This window comes from Pezoporus flaviventris, unplaced genomic scaffold (assembly GCF_033815535.1).
Source record: "Pezoporus flaviventris isolate CSIRO_AGI_PZ_B2104156 unplaced genomic scaffold, CSIRO_AGI_Pfla_v1 ptg000020l, whole genome shotgun sequence".
Lineage (NCBI taxonomy): Eukaryota > Metazoa > Chordata > Aves > Psittaciformes > Psittacidae > Pezoporus > Pezoporus flaviventris.
Window position 1 is genome coordinate 2,889,531 of NW_026892568.1, and position 12,928 is coordinate 2,902,458.

The following is a 12,928-nucleotide window of genomic DNA, read 5'->3' on the forward strand; positions in this document are numbered from 1 at the left end:
AAGAGGTATGGCTACGTCTCACTGGCTGTAGGCTGTCATCAACAAGCACTTCCACTAAAACACAAAAGGATGCTCACAAAGCAGGGTTACCATCACCACTGATACCTAGTTGTAAAGGATCACAGAGGCAAAGAGATGCTTCCTTAGGGAACATCGCCCTGAAGAAGTGCAGATCAGAGGTTTGACGATAGTCACGAAGAGCTTTGCCTCCAGCCTCATTTATTTTTTTCCTCATGCAACTTGGAAAACTCCAGAGTATAAGCTACCTACAGAGTATGACAAGTATCAAAGAACATGAAGAACAAGTCCTAGGGGTAAGATCGATCTTGCTTGTTTAACATTGGTTTTATACATTGTTCCTCTTTTCACCGCAACACAGGGTCACTGCAGACAGCCGTTCCTAAGCAACAGGAGCCTATACTAAGAATACATACATCTCTGTCTTGCTAGTGCTGGGGGTTTCATTTTGAAGTTGAAGGAATTCATGATGCAAGTGAGACTTGGTGTGATCACAAACATCCAGGACTTTCACTACATATTTCACCAAGATACATCATCTCTGATGGCAGAATATGTCCAATATCACCATGAGCAGCTGAATGAGGAGGGATGCCACCACTCAGGAGACTGGGGGAGGAGAGGGAACAAAGTGAGTGTCCCAGGTGCTACAGTTTGAACAGGCTACAAGGTTTGAATCTCATAAAAGTCCTGACCATTCAGAGATGAGCTTTCCTCATCAGCCGGTATGTACAACAGCGCAAGGAAACAGCCCATCATCTGAACCGCAACAACTTTGTCTCATGGTGTTGGTACCAAGCTGATTTCAGACCAGCACACTGTACAATGCCTACTGAGGAGGCAGAAAGAGATCACAGCTTCCTTGGCTGCCATCAAGCTCAAACACACCCACTGCTGCATTTAATTTGCAAACGTGCCCCAGTACATTTGCACTGACTGCAAATATCAGAAAGCAACAGCAACATGATACTTCCTACCACAGAGAAGAAACATTTATTTGCAGGTCTGATGCAGTGTAACTTTAAAAGTCCTGTAAATGTTACAGACATAACTGGTGCTGGTGTAGAAAAGCACCTCCAAACTATCTGCACTCGCTAAGCAGCTGGCTTGTTCCTCTGGAGACAGGATGATCTCTTCCCCTTCTCTGTCATAACGGAGCACACAGCCACAGAGGACAATGCACCAGCTGATTTGCAGAACAGCATCAATCCACCCTACGTTTACAGCTTCACACCCCCCCCCCCCCTTTCTTTTTAAACATGCAGGCTTAAATGCTTTTATTGCTTCAGTGATTTTCTGTGTGCGAGACAGGATTTGGGAACAATGCATTAGCAAGGATCTATGTGTCTAAAAACCATCCTGCACATTGAGCTGAAAAGCAGAGCGGACGCTACCAAAGCCATCGCTGCAGCTGGGATCAGGGGGCAGCAGATACCACAGTGTGAATCCAGCCTGTTGTCCCTCGGAGCCAGCACTCCAACGTGCAGGTTTCAGGCAGCTCAGACGTGGAAGGTACACAAATGTGTAATGAGTAGGAAGCCTCCTGAGGCTTTTACAAATCTAGAGACATCAAGCTGCCAGTAACTCACGAGCTGTGTAAGACTGACTCAGCCTCCATGTGCTTTTTGGTGTGTTTGTTATGACTCCTTGAAGCATTTGAGGAGATGCTTGCTTCTACCAGCACCAGTTTACAGTGCTGTTTGTGCTACACTGCTGATGTCTGGTTCATACTGAAGGCTTCCTCTCCCAACTTTTTCCAGAAGGCAAAGCCAACAATCTGTGTACAGGTCAGTGGGATTGGACAGAGGAGCATCCAGGGAAAAGGGAAATGGGGGAAGCTGATCCCAAACCTTTCATGCTGCAGGGAAGGTGTAAATATAATCTCAGACAACCTCAGAGACCTGCTACTGGTATTCAGTGTACAGAGGTATTAGAAGATTAAGGAGGAACTTAGGGAATTTTTGCTGTCATCCTTCAAGAGGCAGGAAGATCATTAATGACCTCCATGTGGCTTTTTCATGCTGAGCCATCACTCCAGGGTATCGTGGCTAAAAGCCAAATCTGGATATAAGCCTTGAAGTGCTGGGAGATTGCCATCCACTGTAACAACACTGGGGATAGACACAGGCTAATTGAAGCATGGTGAAAGACAGTACCCTGCAGAGGGAATACTGTTAGACATCTATTTGCTGCTCAGTGCCTCAGTTTCCCTTCTTGACTGAAAGAAAGATAAATTCCCCTCCCCTCTTTTCCAGGGGCTGCTGTATTTAAAAGATATTCTGGCAGAAGGCAGTGAGGGGTTGATAATCCAGACAGCATCAGTAAAACAATCTCCTTCAGCAAAACCAGATCATCTCTAAGCAGCCCATTCTACCCTTCAAGTCTGTCCACAGAGCAATGAATTTGAAGGGACTCTTTTTTTTTTTTTTTTTTCCCCAACCCCATAACCCGAAGTGGAAGAGTCAAAGGGTTAATGCTGCATGACAAAGGTCAGCCCAGTTTGGGGAGAGAGGAGAAAGGGAAGCATTGTGGCCACAGACAGCAGCTCCCTGCGACCAACGCCACTTGAGAAATGTAAAGTGATGGGGCTGCTCAGAAGAAAGGCCAGAGAGCTCTGCCTAAATCCCAGGGCTTTATTGCTCACAAAAGCCCAGCCCCCTGAGTCATTAATCGTGTGCTCCATGGCTGGGTGCCTCAAAGAGCAGCAGATGACACATGCCCAGCTGCTGCTGCCACCCCTCCGCAAGGTAGCGGGGCCGAGGCAGGTGCACTCCCAGTGCCCTCTGCTCAAGACTAATCTATTCTTCCTCCTTGTCCTCTGCCTTTCATCTCCTCCAGCAGCCCACACTGACAAGTGTAAATAAGATTAGACTTCTAGGCATGGGGCAGATGCTGAACCCCCTCTGTGCATTGCCAAGAGACCCTTGTAGCTTTTAAAGTGTCTTTCCACTTTACAATGTGCAGCGTGGTAGAGGGGGAGAAGGGGGCAAATTTCTTGTCACGCTCACAGAAATGTCGAATATAGCAGACAAGACAGACGCTGGTTTTAGGGCCTGGGTACTAAACTGTTGTCACTGTGGACAGTCTTCCCACCAGCACCTCTGATTCTGAAGTTCACCTTAGGAGATGAAGTAACAAGTCTATGACTATTTCCTAATAACAGTTCCTATAGCCTCCTCTTTGCAGCACCCTACCACTTAAATGTGGACATATGTCCTGAGAAACACTACATTAAAAAGTCAGTGACAGTCCAAGATTCAGGCAAGGACTTGAAGTTTGCATACAAGCCTGTGCTCAACCCTCTGCCTGTATTGCTGCTCTCACTGCCATTGCTTTCTGTTCCTCACCTTGCAGCTTCTGCTCCTCCTGCTCCCAGTGACCCACGCAAACCAGTGGTAAGACACAAGCAAATTGCCAGAGAAAGTGGTAAAACCACTGCCCCAAGCTCAGAGACCTGCCTGACAAGGTGCTGCAGCCACAGCCAGCAGTGGTTAGACAGCAACAATAGCCAGGGAACCTTTCCACAGTGAAGTGATGTTTAGCTCCACAGTGCCCCAGTGAACAAACTGGAATGTCTTTTACAGTATGGGAAATATCTCGTCCCACCTGTGTTAAAGGCTATCCAGAGAAAAGGGACACAGTTAACATAAAAGATCATTGACTTCAAAATAATTCCCTTTCCCAGTTACCATCAACCATCACAATAGCTGGCCTGATTTTATGGATTGTTTTGCAATTTAAGTCGTGCAAGAACCAGCCCTGGATTTAAGGCAGCTGCAAAGTCAGCATATTTTCAAGCATAATTTAATGTTTTATGAGACCATGGCAGAGCAGGTTCAGCTGCACCCACTGCTGGTAGTGTCAGCATCCGAACTCTTCCTGGCAAGTGCATGTCTGGTCCAGGATATCTCTACAACCTTGTTTCTGAGCTCAAGTTTTCCATTAGCTGCCTACACAGACTGGCTAACTTGGCATCTCTCTGCATTCCCAATAAACTCTGTTCATCTGCTGCCATCACACCCACATACAAGTCTCAGGAAGGAATCCAGGATTTCTAAAGCAGCTGCAACAAAAACACAGCCTGGATTGACAAGCAATAGCATCAAGGTGCTGAGCCAGTGAGGAGGGTCTTTTTGAGAGTTTTCTCTATGTCTATTTAAAACAAGTTTGTTGTCATGACTACAAACCGGGGTATGGGTGAGAAGAAGTGAGAACTCTGAGATGAGGGCTGATAATGTTAATTCACCCCTGAAATCTCTGCAGCCATGAGGATGGAAAAACAGAGAAGATGGTATCTTGGTATCTAACAAGGCTAAAAGCCACCTTCAGAAGGCAGGTCTGTCCTAATAATGAACATTTTCCTCCTAGATAGCCCCTTTACCAAGCACAACCAAGGCTGGATGATACTGATTAGCTGCAGTCATCTCTAAAGCAGGGGCACTGGAGACACGGAGGTGAAGATGGGCACCCAAAGCCCTAGAAAGGACAGAGCAAAGCAGGGAGAGCCCCTCAGAAAACTCATCTGCAGATGCACTCTAATGATCAGACAACTTGCCTTCAACAAGGACAAGAAGATGTTCTTATGTTAGTGTGCAAGGCAAGGAACAAGGTATCTTATTAGCAGAGAGAAGTGTGAAACTGTCAGGACTTGCTCCTGGGATTGTGGCATTTTTAACTTTACCAGAAGATTAAGGGAAAAAAGGTTTTTTTTGGCCAATGAAGAAAAAAAAGAATAAGAAAACCCTAAGTGATTGTGGACGGATGGACAGAGGCAATGCCTTGCTCTGCTCAGAGCTTGGATTCCACAAGGAGACAGCATGGAGTGCTCAGCAATGGTGCAGTCTCTGCAGAAGGCAGCAGATGCGGAGCTAATGTGTGTGTGTGGGTGGAGGGTGTTTATGAGCACAATAAATAAATGTATGAATCCCTATAAAAGTTCCCATATAAAAGTGAGTTAGAGCTGCCCGAGGGCCACGTCCTCGTAATAAAAAACACATCTCCTAAGCACAGCATGAAGCAGCAGCTGTACTGTAACTGCCTGGCTGCAGCACTGAAAAGCTGCAAGTCTGCCTGCTCCAAAAGTTCTGGGTGAAATGCTGACCCCACTAAATGCAGGAGGAATTTTGGTACTTACTTCAATGTAGTCAGGATTTTGTCCTGGGAAGGGCTTTTTGAACCTCAATGCCTAGGATGCATTTCTGGATCTGACTTTCTGCCAAATATCTTTTACTACTCAAAAAGAAGCAATCTGCAATTGACTGGAGATCCTGGCTTGAGTCACTGACAATTCCCAGTGTGACAGATTAGAGTTAGATCAGAACAAACAAATTCTTTCAGAAAGCATTGTCAGTCACTCCTCTCCCCTGAAACAAATAAGCAAAAATCGAAGGGGGGGGAAGTGCTGACCCCTCCCTTGCACTGTTTGCTGTCATACTCCACCACCCTAGAAACAAGAGACTTGGAGACTCCCAGACTGTGAATTCCCAACAGCTCTAACACTTTCTCCAAAGCCTTCTCCTGCTCTCCTAGGACACAGTGAATGCAGGAGCCCGTGTGCCTCAGCAGGAGAGGGTGGCCAGCAAACTTCAGTCCCAGCCTAGGAGTCACAAATGCACAGGGCACATTAATCTCTGGCCACCCATTTTCACTCTAAGTAACCATAAGGCCAGGTCACATCTCCCAGGGAGAGCTGCAACTGTTCTGAGTTTCAAAACATGGGTTTACTCTAGTTTTTAAGCCAGTCCTCATGTTGCACATGGGTGCCAATCAGTGCTAAACAAAACGTTCCCCTCTCCTCTCGGTACAGAGCTGCTGGGAATAGCAACCTTGTTCCATGACAAACAGCATCTTGCAATTCACTGCAGGGCTAATTGCATTGCATTGCTGACATAATGCTCAAGGAAGATATCAGCTCCCTGGCTTTGCCCATGGGCAACAAGGACGTTATTGATTTATTCAGGACTTACAACTAATTGTCACAGGTTGTATTCTCTTTGATAATAAAGCCTTACAGACTAGGCTTAAATTTCAGCTGCAGCCTAATTGAAACATAGCTAATTATTGAAGGCCTGCCTTTTCAGCCCATTCCCTTGTTACTGGGCTAGTGTTCTGTAAATTCCAACAGTCAAATTCTTCCCTCCCTCAAAAAGAAAAAAAAAAGAAGGAAAAACCCTCCATCTACTATTCAAGCAAATCCAGTGGGAAATTACAGATTCCTCTCTTTGAGCCCGAGGTAGCTATCAGCCAAGAGCCCCATCCCACAAGGACTCAGTGACTTCAAAGGATGTTTGTGGAATAAGACTCCAAATTAAGGCCAACGTTTCAGATGGGAGAACTCAAAGTGGCTGAAAACATTCAGCCCAGACCACAAGCAATTTATTTTGCATCCACCTTTTTGAGTGGCAGTGAATTCAAATACACCACAGAACTTAGGCATGATCAACAGTTATAGTAACCTAATTCCCAGCTGCCAGCTTGCTTGACTATACAACAAATGGACTTCAGTCCAGACCCATGGATTCTTAGCCTGTCATGGCTAAGTGGCTATAAATGAGCACTCATCAGAACAAGCAGTCCAGTTATTAGCTGAATGATAACGGGACCCCCAGGGTACCAAGGACATCCTTTTGCAGAGACTGCATCATAGCTTTTGGCTCTGCAGTTCAGCCAGACACAGAAGCAAGATTATCGGCTCATAAAGCAGGGACAAAATGCTATCTGAACTTTAGCATTGCCAGGACGATGCCAGCATCAGAATAAGCTCCCTTACAGAAGGTGACATTTACACGCACTCACAACAGCACAAAAGTTTATGACATCAAGAGGGCTCTGCAGTTTAGAAGCAAGCCAACCCCAAAAAAACTCTTCGGTTTATGATTGCTTCACATTTCAACCTGGCAGATGGAAGGAACACCACAAAGCAAACACGTCAGTTAAAGCAGCTAAAAGCATAATTTACAAACTAGAATCCCCAGTCCAAATTCGCAGCAGCTATAACTCAGAGCTCTACAGTGTTGTGCTGATTTCAGGTGGCTACAGATCTGACCCAAGGCATTTACCTGATACAACCATAGCCTTTGGTACAGAAGCAGATATTTCGCTAATTCCGTGCAAGTTTAAAGCAGCATGTCCTCCCTGGGAGGATGCAACCCTCCAGCAGTCAGTTTAGTAGCTGAAATAGGGGGGCCATTTAAAAGAATACAGTGCTTGTTTTACAGGTCCTAGTTTGCCTGCCTCAATCAGTAGAAGATCTTTTAATCCACAGAGCAAAGATGGTACAACTGGGAGCAACCAGAGCACCTGCTGCACGCCCTCAGCTCAGCCCTTGTGCTAGAAGGGGTGGCCAGGCTGGGCCCATCTCTGACCCTGGCTACTCAGAAGAGAAATTGAGAGAAAGGCCCAAAGCAGTAGTGACTTGCCCACCAGCATCCTGGGAACTAGGAGCATGAAGCACATTACTTCTAGGCTGTATTCTAAAAGCAGGGAAATCTAGTACAGAGGAAATTAACTGGGGGTTGGAATCTTTGCTCACAAGACAGAGACAATACATCAGTTGTTCACATACCTGATCAAATAGGGCTTTCCAGTGCTGAGAGGCAATGCATAAGGGAGGAAAAAGAAGAAAAAGAAGGTATAAGAGCAACGACAACATTAACATGCAGTAAACTGTAGAAGTATATTCTAACACAGAGAAATAACCAAATGATTTAGTGCCATTTCCAGCATCCTTCTTCATCCCAGAATCACCTACCCTTCCGGGGGAGGAGGCAGGGGGAATCTACCAACCACAGGGAGAACAGTTTTCATTTACAAATCCAAATTAGGATGAACTCAGAACATTCATGTGTTAATTCTGTTTTCTCCCACTTTGCCTACTCGCAGGCAAGCAAGGAATAAAAGGCTTTTTTACTCACAGGGATCAAGAAAGCTTGGTGTATATTGAGGGGAGGGAGGAATTAGCAATGGGGTTTCAGATCACTTTCTGAGATCCTGCCTTGCTGGGTTGTCTGCTGCCTGCTCCTAACTCGGGTAGGAACTTGCTGCAAGGTCTCTGATAACCCACCAGTTCTTTGAACCTCACATGTGTACGTCTGAAAACCAGGTAATTCCTCTCAGGCAAAGTGGGAGAGCGTATGGCTGAAGAGAGCCCATTACAAGAATCTACCCCACACACTTCTGTTATAGCAGATCTGCCTTAACAGCTCTGTGCAGGAGGAAGCTGCATTTCAACACTGTTGATCATGTGAACAATCCACAAGTCCTTGTCACTTGGGAACAGAAAAAAACAAGCTGGCGACCAGATCCAATTTATGCTTTGCATAAAGACCAACATCAAGTCACCACCCAGACCCAGGCTTGCTGCCTCGCTGTCCCACAGCACAGAGGGGATTCCTAATGAATTTTTCTCGTCTCTCTTGGATTTGGGAGCCAGCTAAGAAGAGAACAACTTCCACAGGGCAACAGTGGGGTAACCACTGGCTTGGGGTCCTCAGAAAAAAATATGCACATTCCCATTCCCACATTCCCAGGCACCACAACACTTTGTTTCTGCCCCATTCACCCTGCCAGAGAGGCAAAATGAGTAAACCAACAAACACCAGACTGAGAGAAACAAATCTCTCTGTGCTATATGCAAAGCAGGACTCTGGTGAGAGTCTTATCTAGCCCTGGAAGAACATTTCCTTTCATATGGTAGGCAGATCTAAAGCAGAATTGACTGGAGAGACAGTGGGATATGAGGCCACTGAATTCCATTTAATCAGTTAAGTTGTTGGCTCCCCTCCTCCCCATGCCTCTATCCATTTATAAACTCCCATTTATCATCATAAATCAGCCCAGCACTTTAAACAGAACATTTGGGGACTGCCTGAATCCTGGCTTTGTGGAAGGCTGCTCCCAGAGCTTTAATGACATCACAGCCGAGCTGTTGCACACTGACAAGGCTGTGACAGCCAAACCGCCACTCTGTAACATTTCTGTTGTTAATAACACATAAAGAAGTGACCTTGAGTCAGTTCTTGCTGGCCAAGCCCAAGAGCTCACATCAAGCTTTCCAACGTAATAACAACAGAAACTCAACCCCCAGTGAGGTCTCAGGAGGGCACTCGGGTCCTAGCACAAAGCAGTTTGAATGTTCAGAGATGATGCTCTGTAGCCTGTTTCAGCAGGAAATCTTGGCCAAGGAGGAGGGCATTTACACCACTTCCTGCTCCTCACTTGCAGATGATATCCGATACCTCAGGTTTCTATCACATCATCTATTGCCAAGTCTCAGCAGCTTCCCATAACCGATGCAACTGCAGGCTCTAGCCCAATTTTGTTGATTGCAGAAAACAAGGTACCAGAGTCAAATAACAATGCAGATTCCAGCAAGACACTGCAAGCTGGATCAGACCTGAGCTGTCCTACCTCAAGGTCAAGCAGCAAGTCAGTAGCAGAACTAGGATGAAAATCTAGATTTCACTGAAGAAAGCTCATGGTCTCTCTGCTGTCTCAGGAGCCCAGTCCTGCCAGGCACTCAGCACTTCAGCATCTCCTGTGTCCCTGGCAGGATTGAATTGCTAATGGCTGCAGTCATGTAGAGGCTGGAGTAACTCCAAGGGGTCCATGTGTATCACAGCAGGAAATCTTTCTTGTAGACCACCCAGACAACCACAGAAATTGTCAGAGAAAGAAAGGTCACAGTCTGAGGTAAGCAAGCACTGGGATTTGGAAACCTGGCCTGTGAAAGCTCCTGGAAAGCCACTCCTTCCAAGTGGAAGCTCCACATACCCCAGGGTCAGGCATGCTTCTCTTAGGGCTGTCTGGGAGTGCTGTAGCAGATTTCAAACTGCATCACACGTTCTCTCCTGACTATACAGCGCTCAGGATACAGCCTAGGGAATGCAGCTCTGCCAGGCAATTGCACTTCCTCTGCTACCCTCTGGGAGGAAAATCCAACAGCATCCGAATTCTAGGTGATTCAGAAAGAAGGGCTGGGGGATGAAGAGCAGACACTGCCCCTAAGCAGCCCCAGTGTGGTAAAAGTAGAGGGAAAGGGGGATGCACCACTGCTGGAAGCTCAGTTCACAAGTTTCCCTCTCAAACTGGTGCAAGACCTGAGACAGAGCCCTCTGCAGAAAGACATTTAGTATCACTGCTTCATGCCTTCATACGCAGAGGCAGACTCTGCACTTTCCTCTGCAGGCTGAGCAGACAGTTTGCCTAGTCTTCAACCCAGCAGAGTTTGCTGGGAAGAAGAGCTGCGAGCAGTAATGGAGTGCACCAGGACCGCAGGATCCGCTTACGTTCGCGCCCTCACAGACAGGTGCATAGCGAGCTGCTGCCTCCGGGACCGGCAGATGCAGAACTACCACCTCAGCTCTGCAGGCTTTGCTGCTCAGCCCGGCAGGAGCAGATTCAAAGCACGCAGGACCACATGGTGTCCTTCTAGGCTGGATGAGCAGAGGCAGAGACCGGTGCCAAGTTTTCCCACCCTCAGGTGCAATCAGAGCTCAGAGGGTGGAGAGAAGCATCAGCCCAGCCGCGTCGGGGAGAAAACTTCCTGGGCTGTTTGTTGCTCGGGGGCTGGAAGAAGGAACAGGCTCCCGAGAGCGTTTCGTATCTGTCACCCTCCGAGTGGCTGGCTCTCTGGAGAAGCTCTCTGTCCCTTGGAAGCGGCTCAAGCCGAGGCGTCAGCCCCTCTCCAGCCTCCAGGTACAGCTCCGTGCGCAGCCCCGCCGCCCCTGCCCAGCCGGCCGCCGCTCGCAGGGACCCAGCATCCCACCGAACGGACCCGCAGCCCGTCCGGGCCGCTGCCGCCAGAGCTCTCCGAGCTGGGGCAAGGAGAAAGGAGCTGCGTTCCCGGGGACGGAAACAGCCGCAGGCACCGGCGGCGGGAGGGCGGCGGGGACAGCGGCTTTCCCCGGCCCCAGAGGGTCACCAGCCCCATTCCTCCCCCCATCCCGGACTTCATCTATAAATAGCTCGAGCCGATTAACCCGGCCCTGGGGAAAGGTGGGCAGACACCGAGCAAAGGAAACTTACATCCTCTGCAGCCATAGGTAGGACATCCTCTGAGTCCAGCACCTCGATTTCTTCCGCCTCTGAGCTGGCAGCCACAGCAGGGGAAGAGCTGGCGTGAGGCTCCGGCAGCCTGTCTCCCATGCTTGGAAACGGTCCCCTTCCAGCCCCCGCCCCCCCCGCCCCCTTTCCCTTCTCCCCAGATCCTTAAAGAAATTAAACCTAGCTGCTGCTTGGCAAACTTTCAAGCGCAACCGAGCCTGCCTCCGTGACTCCCGCAGCCGGGAGGGGAGGAAATCCTCCATCCAGGGAACATCCAATTAGCGTTGGCAGCGCTGGCGGGCGGCATCCCGGCGGCCGGCTCCGGACGGGGCAGGTGACCCCTCCCCGGGCACGGCCGGCACCTCCCCCGAGCCCTGCGGCCGGCGGCCCGCCCTTCCCAGCGCGGGGGAGGCAGAGCCCGGAGCAGCAGCACGTCCGAGGATGCGGCGGGGGAGCCGCGGGTCGCCCCTGCCCTCCCGGAGCTACCCTCGCGGCAGGGCCCGGGCGAGCGGAACCGGCGGATCTCAGCCCGCTCTCCGCCAGTGCCGCGCTCTGGCACCTGCTATTGCGGTCCCGAGGGTCCCAGCGGGCTGGTGGCCAGACGTGTGGCGCTATCTGGGCTCTCTGAAGGTAACCTCTCTGTCCTGGAGAGCGCCACGGCTAGGGCCCAGTGTGGGGTTTTAAGTGTTTTGCCATAATTATTTGTTCCTCTATGTCAAGATGCATATCTTGACCATCTGGAGCCTGGATTAGGAACTTGAGGAATGCCCTGACCGAAGGCAAAGATTCAGCAGTTTTAACTTCATCCAATGAAGTAGAGATATAGCAGGTTGGCAAGGGGGAAGGGCAAGCGAGCCAGGCTGATCCATGCATTGCCAGTGCCTCTGCTTTCTGCTTCACCAACAGCCAATGCCAGACAGGGCCAGAGTCAGAGCAGACAGTCCAGAACCGCAGGGCACATTTTCTTAATGCAGGAGCTCCAATACCAGATCAGACACACCTCAGCCACAAGGACAGAGCCAAGCTAGAAGTCTCTCTTTTCTCTACAAATTTGTTTGGAACAACAACAACAAAACCCCAACATCCAGCTAGAATACCACTAGAACAGGAATGGGATCTTCCGTCTGGCAGTACTGGAGCAGGCGGCAAAGATTGTCTCTCCTATCCACAGCTACCATGAGCTCCATACTGTGAATTACTTTTGATCCATATTAGATTTGTCCCACACAGTGACGGGGAAACACACAGGCCCATGCCCTTAGCCATTGGCCCCTAGCTTGTTAGTTGCTAAAAGATTTTTCTGCAAGAAAAAGGAAACAGTGCTAAGTCCTTTCCATACACCCACACAAGCTACAGCCACCAAAGAAGAGCAGGTTTCCACATCTCAGCATCCTGCATGGCTGGCGCTAATTTAGGGTCAGGACCAGAGGCTAGAATATCATCCCACACAGCTCAGCAAGATCAACTAAAGGGAATGATATTCTCTGTTACCTGATCTGATCCCTTGGCCAAACCAGCAGAAGACCTCAATCCTGCAAATAATCCATATTTTGGGAACAAATAAAAGAGTTAAGATGATAATCTCATCCTGTAGTGCTGCTTGAGATGCCCCACCCTGAGCAAATATTAGGAAGGAATCTGTTATCTTCAAGGAGTGTTCAGGTAAAAAACTTCCCTCTGTTGATAGCTCTGTGCCCAGGAGATCACAATCCGAGCTAGGAGATATTTTTTAAAGAAATGTCCCTTCCAGTAGTTTGAAGATTTTAGGTAAACTTTTTAAGCATGTGCAAGAAGTAAACTCCAGAACTTTGGACCTGAAGAGCAGAACTTTTCTACCCCAGAATTCAGGTGAATGACAACAAAATAA

General features: G+C 48.5%; 1 protein-coding gene across 8 annotated transcripts in view; it reads right to left on the bottom strand.

The window, feature by feature from the left end:
• The window catches only part of RHBDL3 (rhomboid like 3), a 67,831-nt gene that overhangs the window by 51,935 nt on the left and 2,968 nt on the right, over positions 1-12,928 (bottom strand). For 4 of the 8 annotated variants that reach the window (XR_009743720.1, XR_009743722.1, XR_009743721.1 and 1 more), the window contains exon 1: positions 7,583-7,755. The exons of 1 other annotated variant lie outside the window; for it this stretch is intronic. Coding sequence is in view for 4 of the 7 variants with exons in the window: in XM_061455336.1 (XP_061311320.1) it covers positions 7,583-7,753 (171 nt within the window). In the remaining 3 variants the exon portion in view is untranslated. Of the gene's footprint in view, positions 1-7,582; positions 7,756-11,043; positions 11,593-12,928 lie in introns of those variants that run through there. 3 more of the 8 variants (XM_061455340.1, XM_061455337.1, XM_061455338.1) reach the window with 3 other exon arrangements.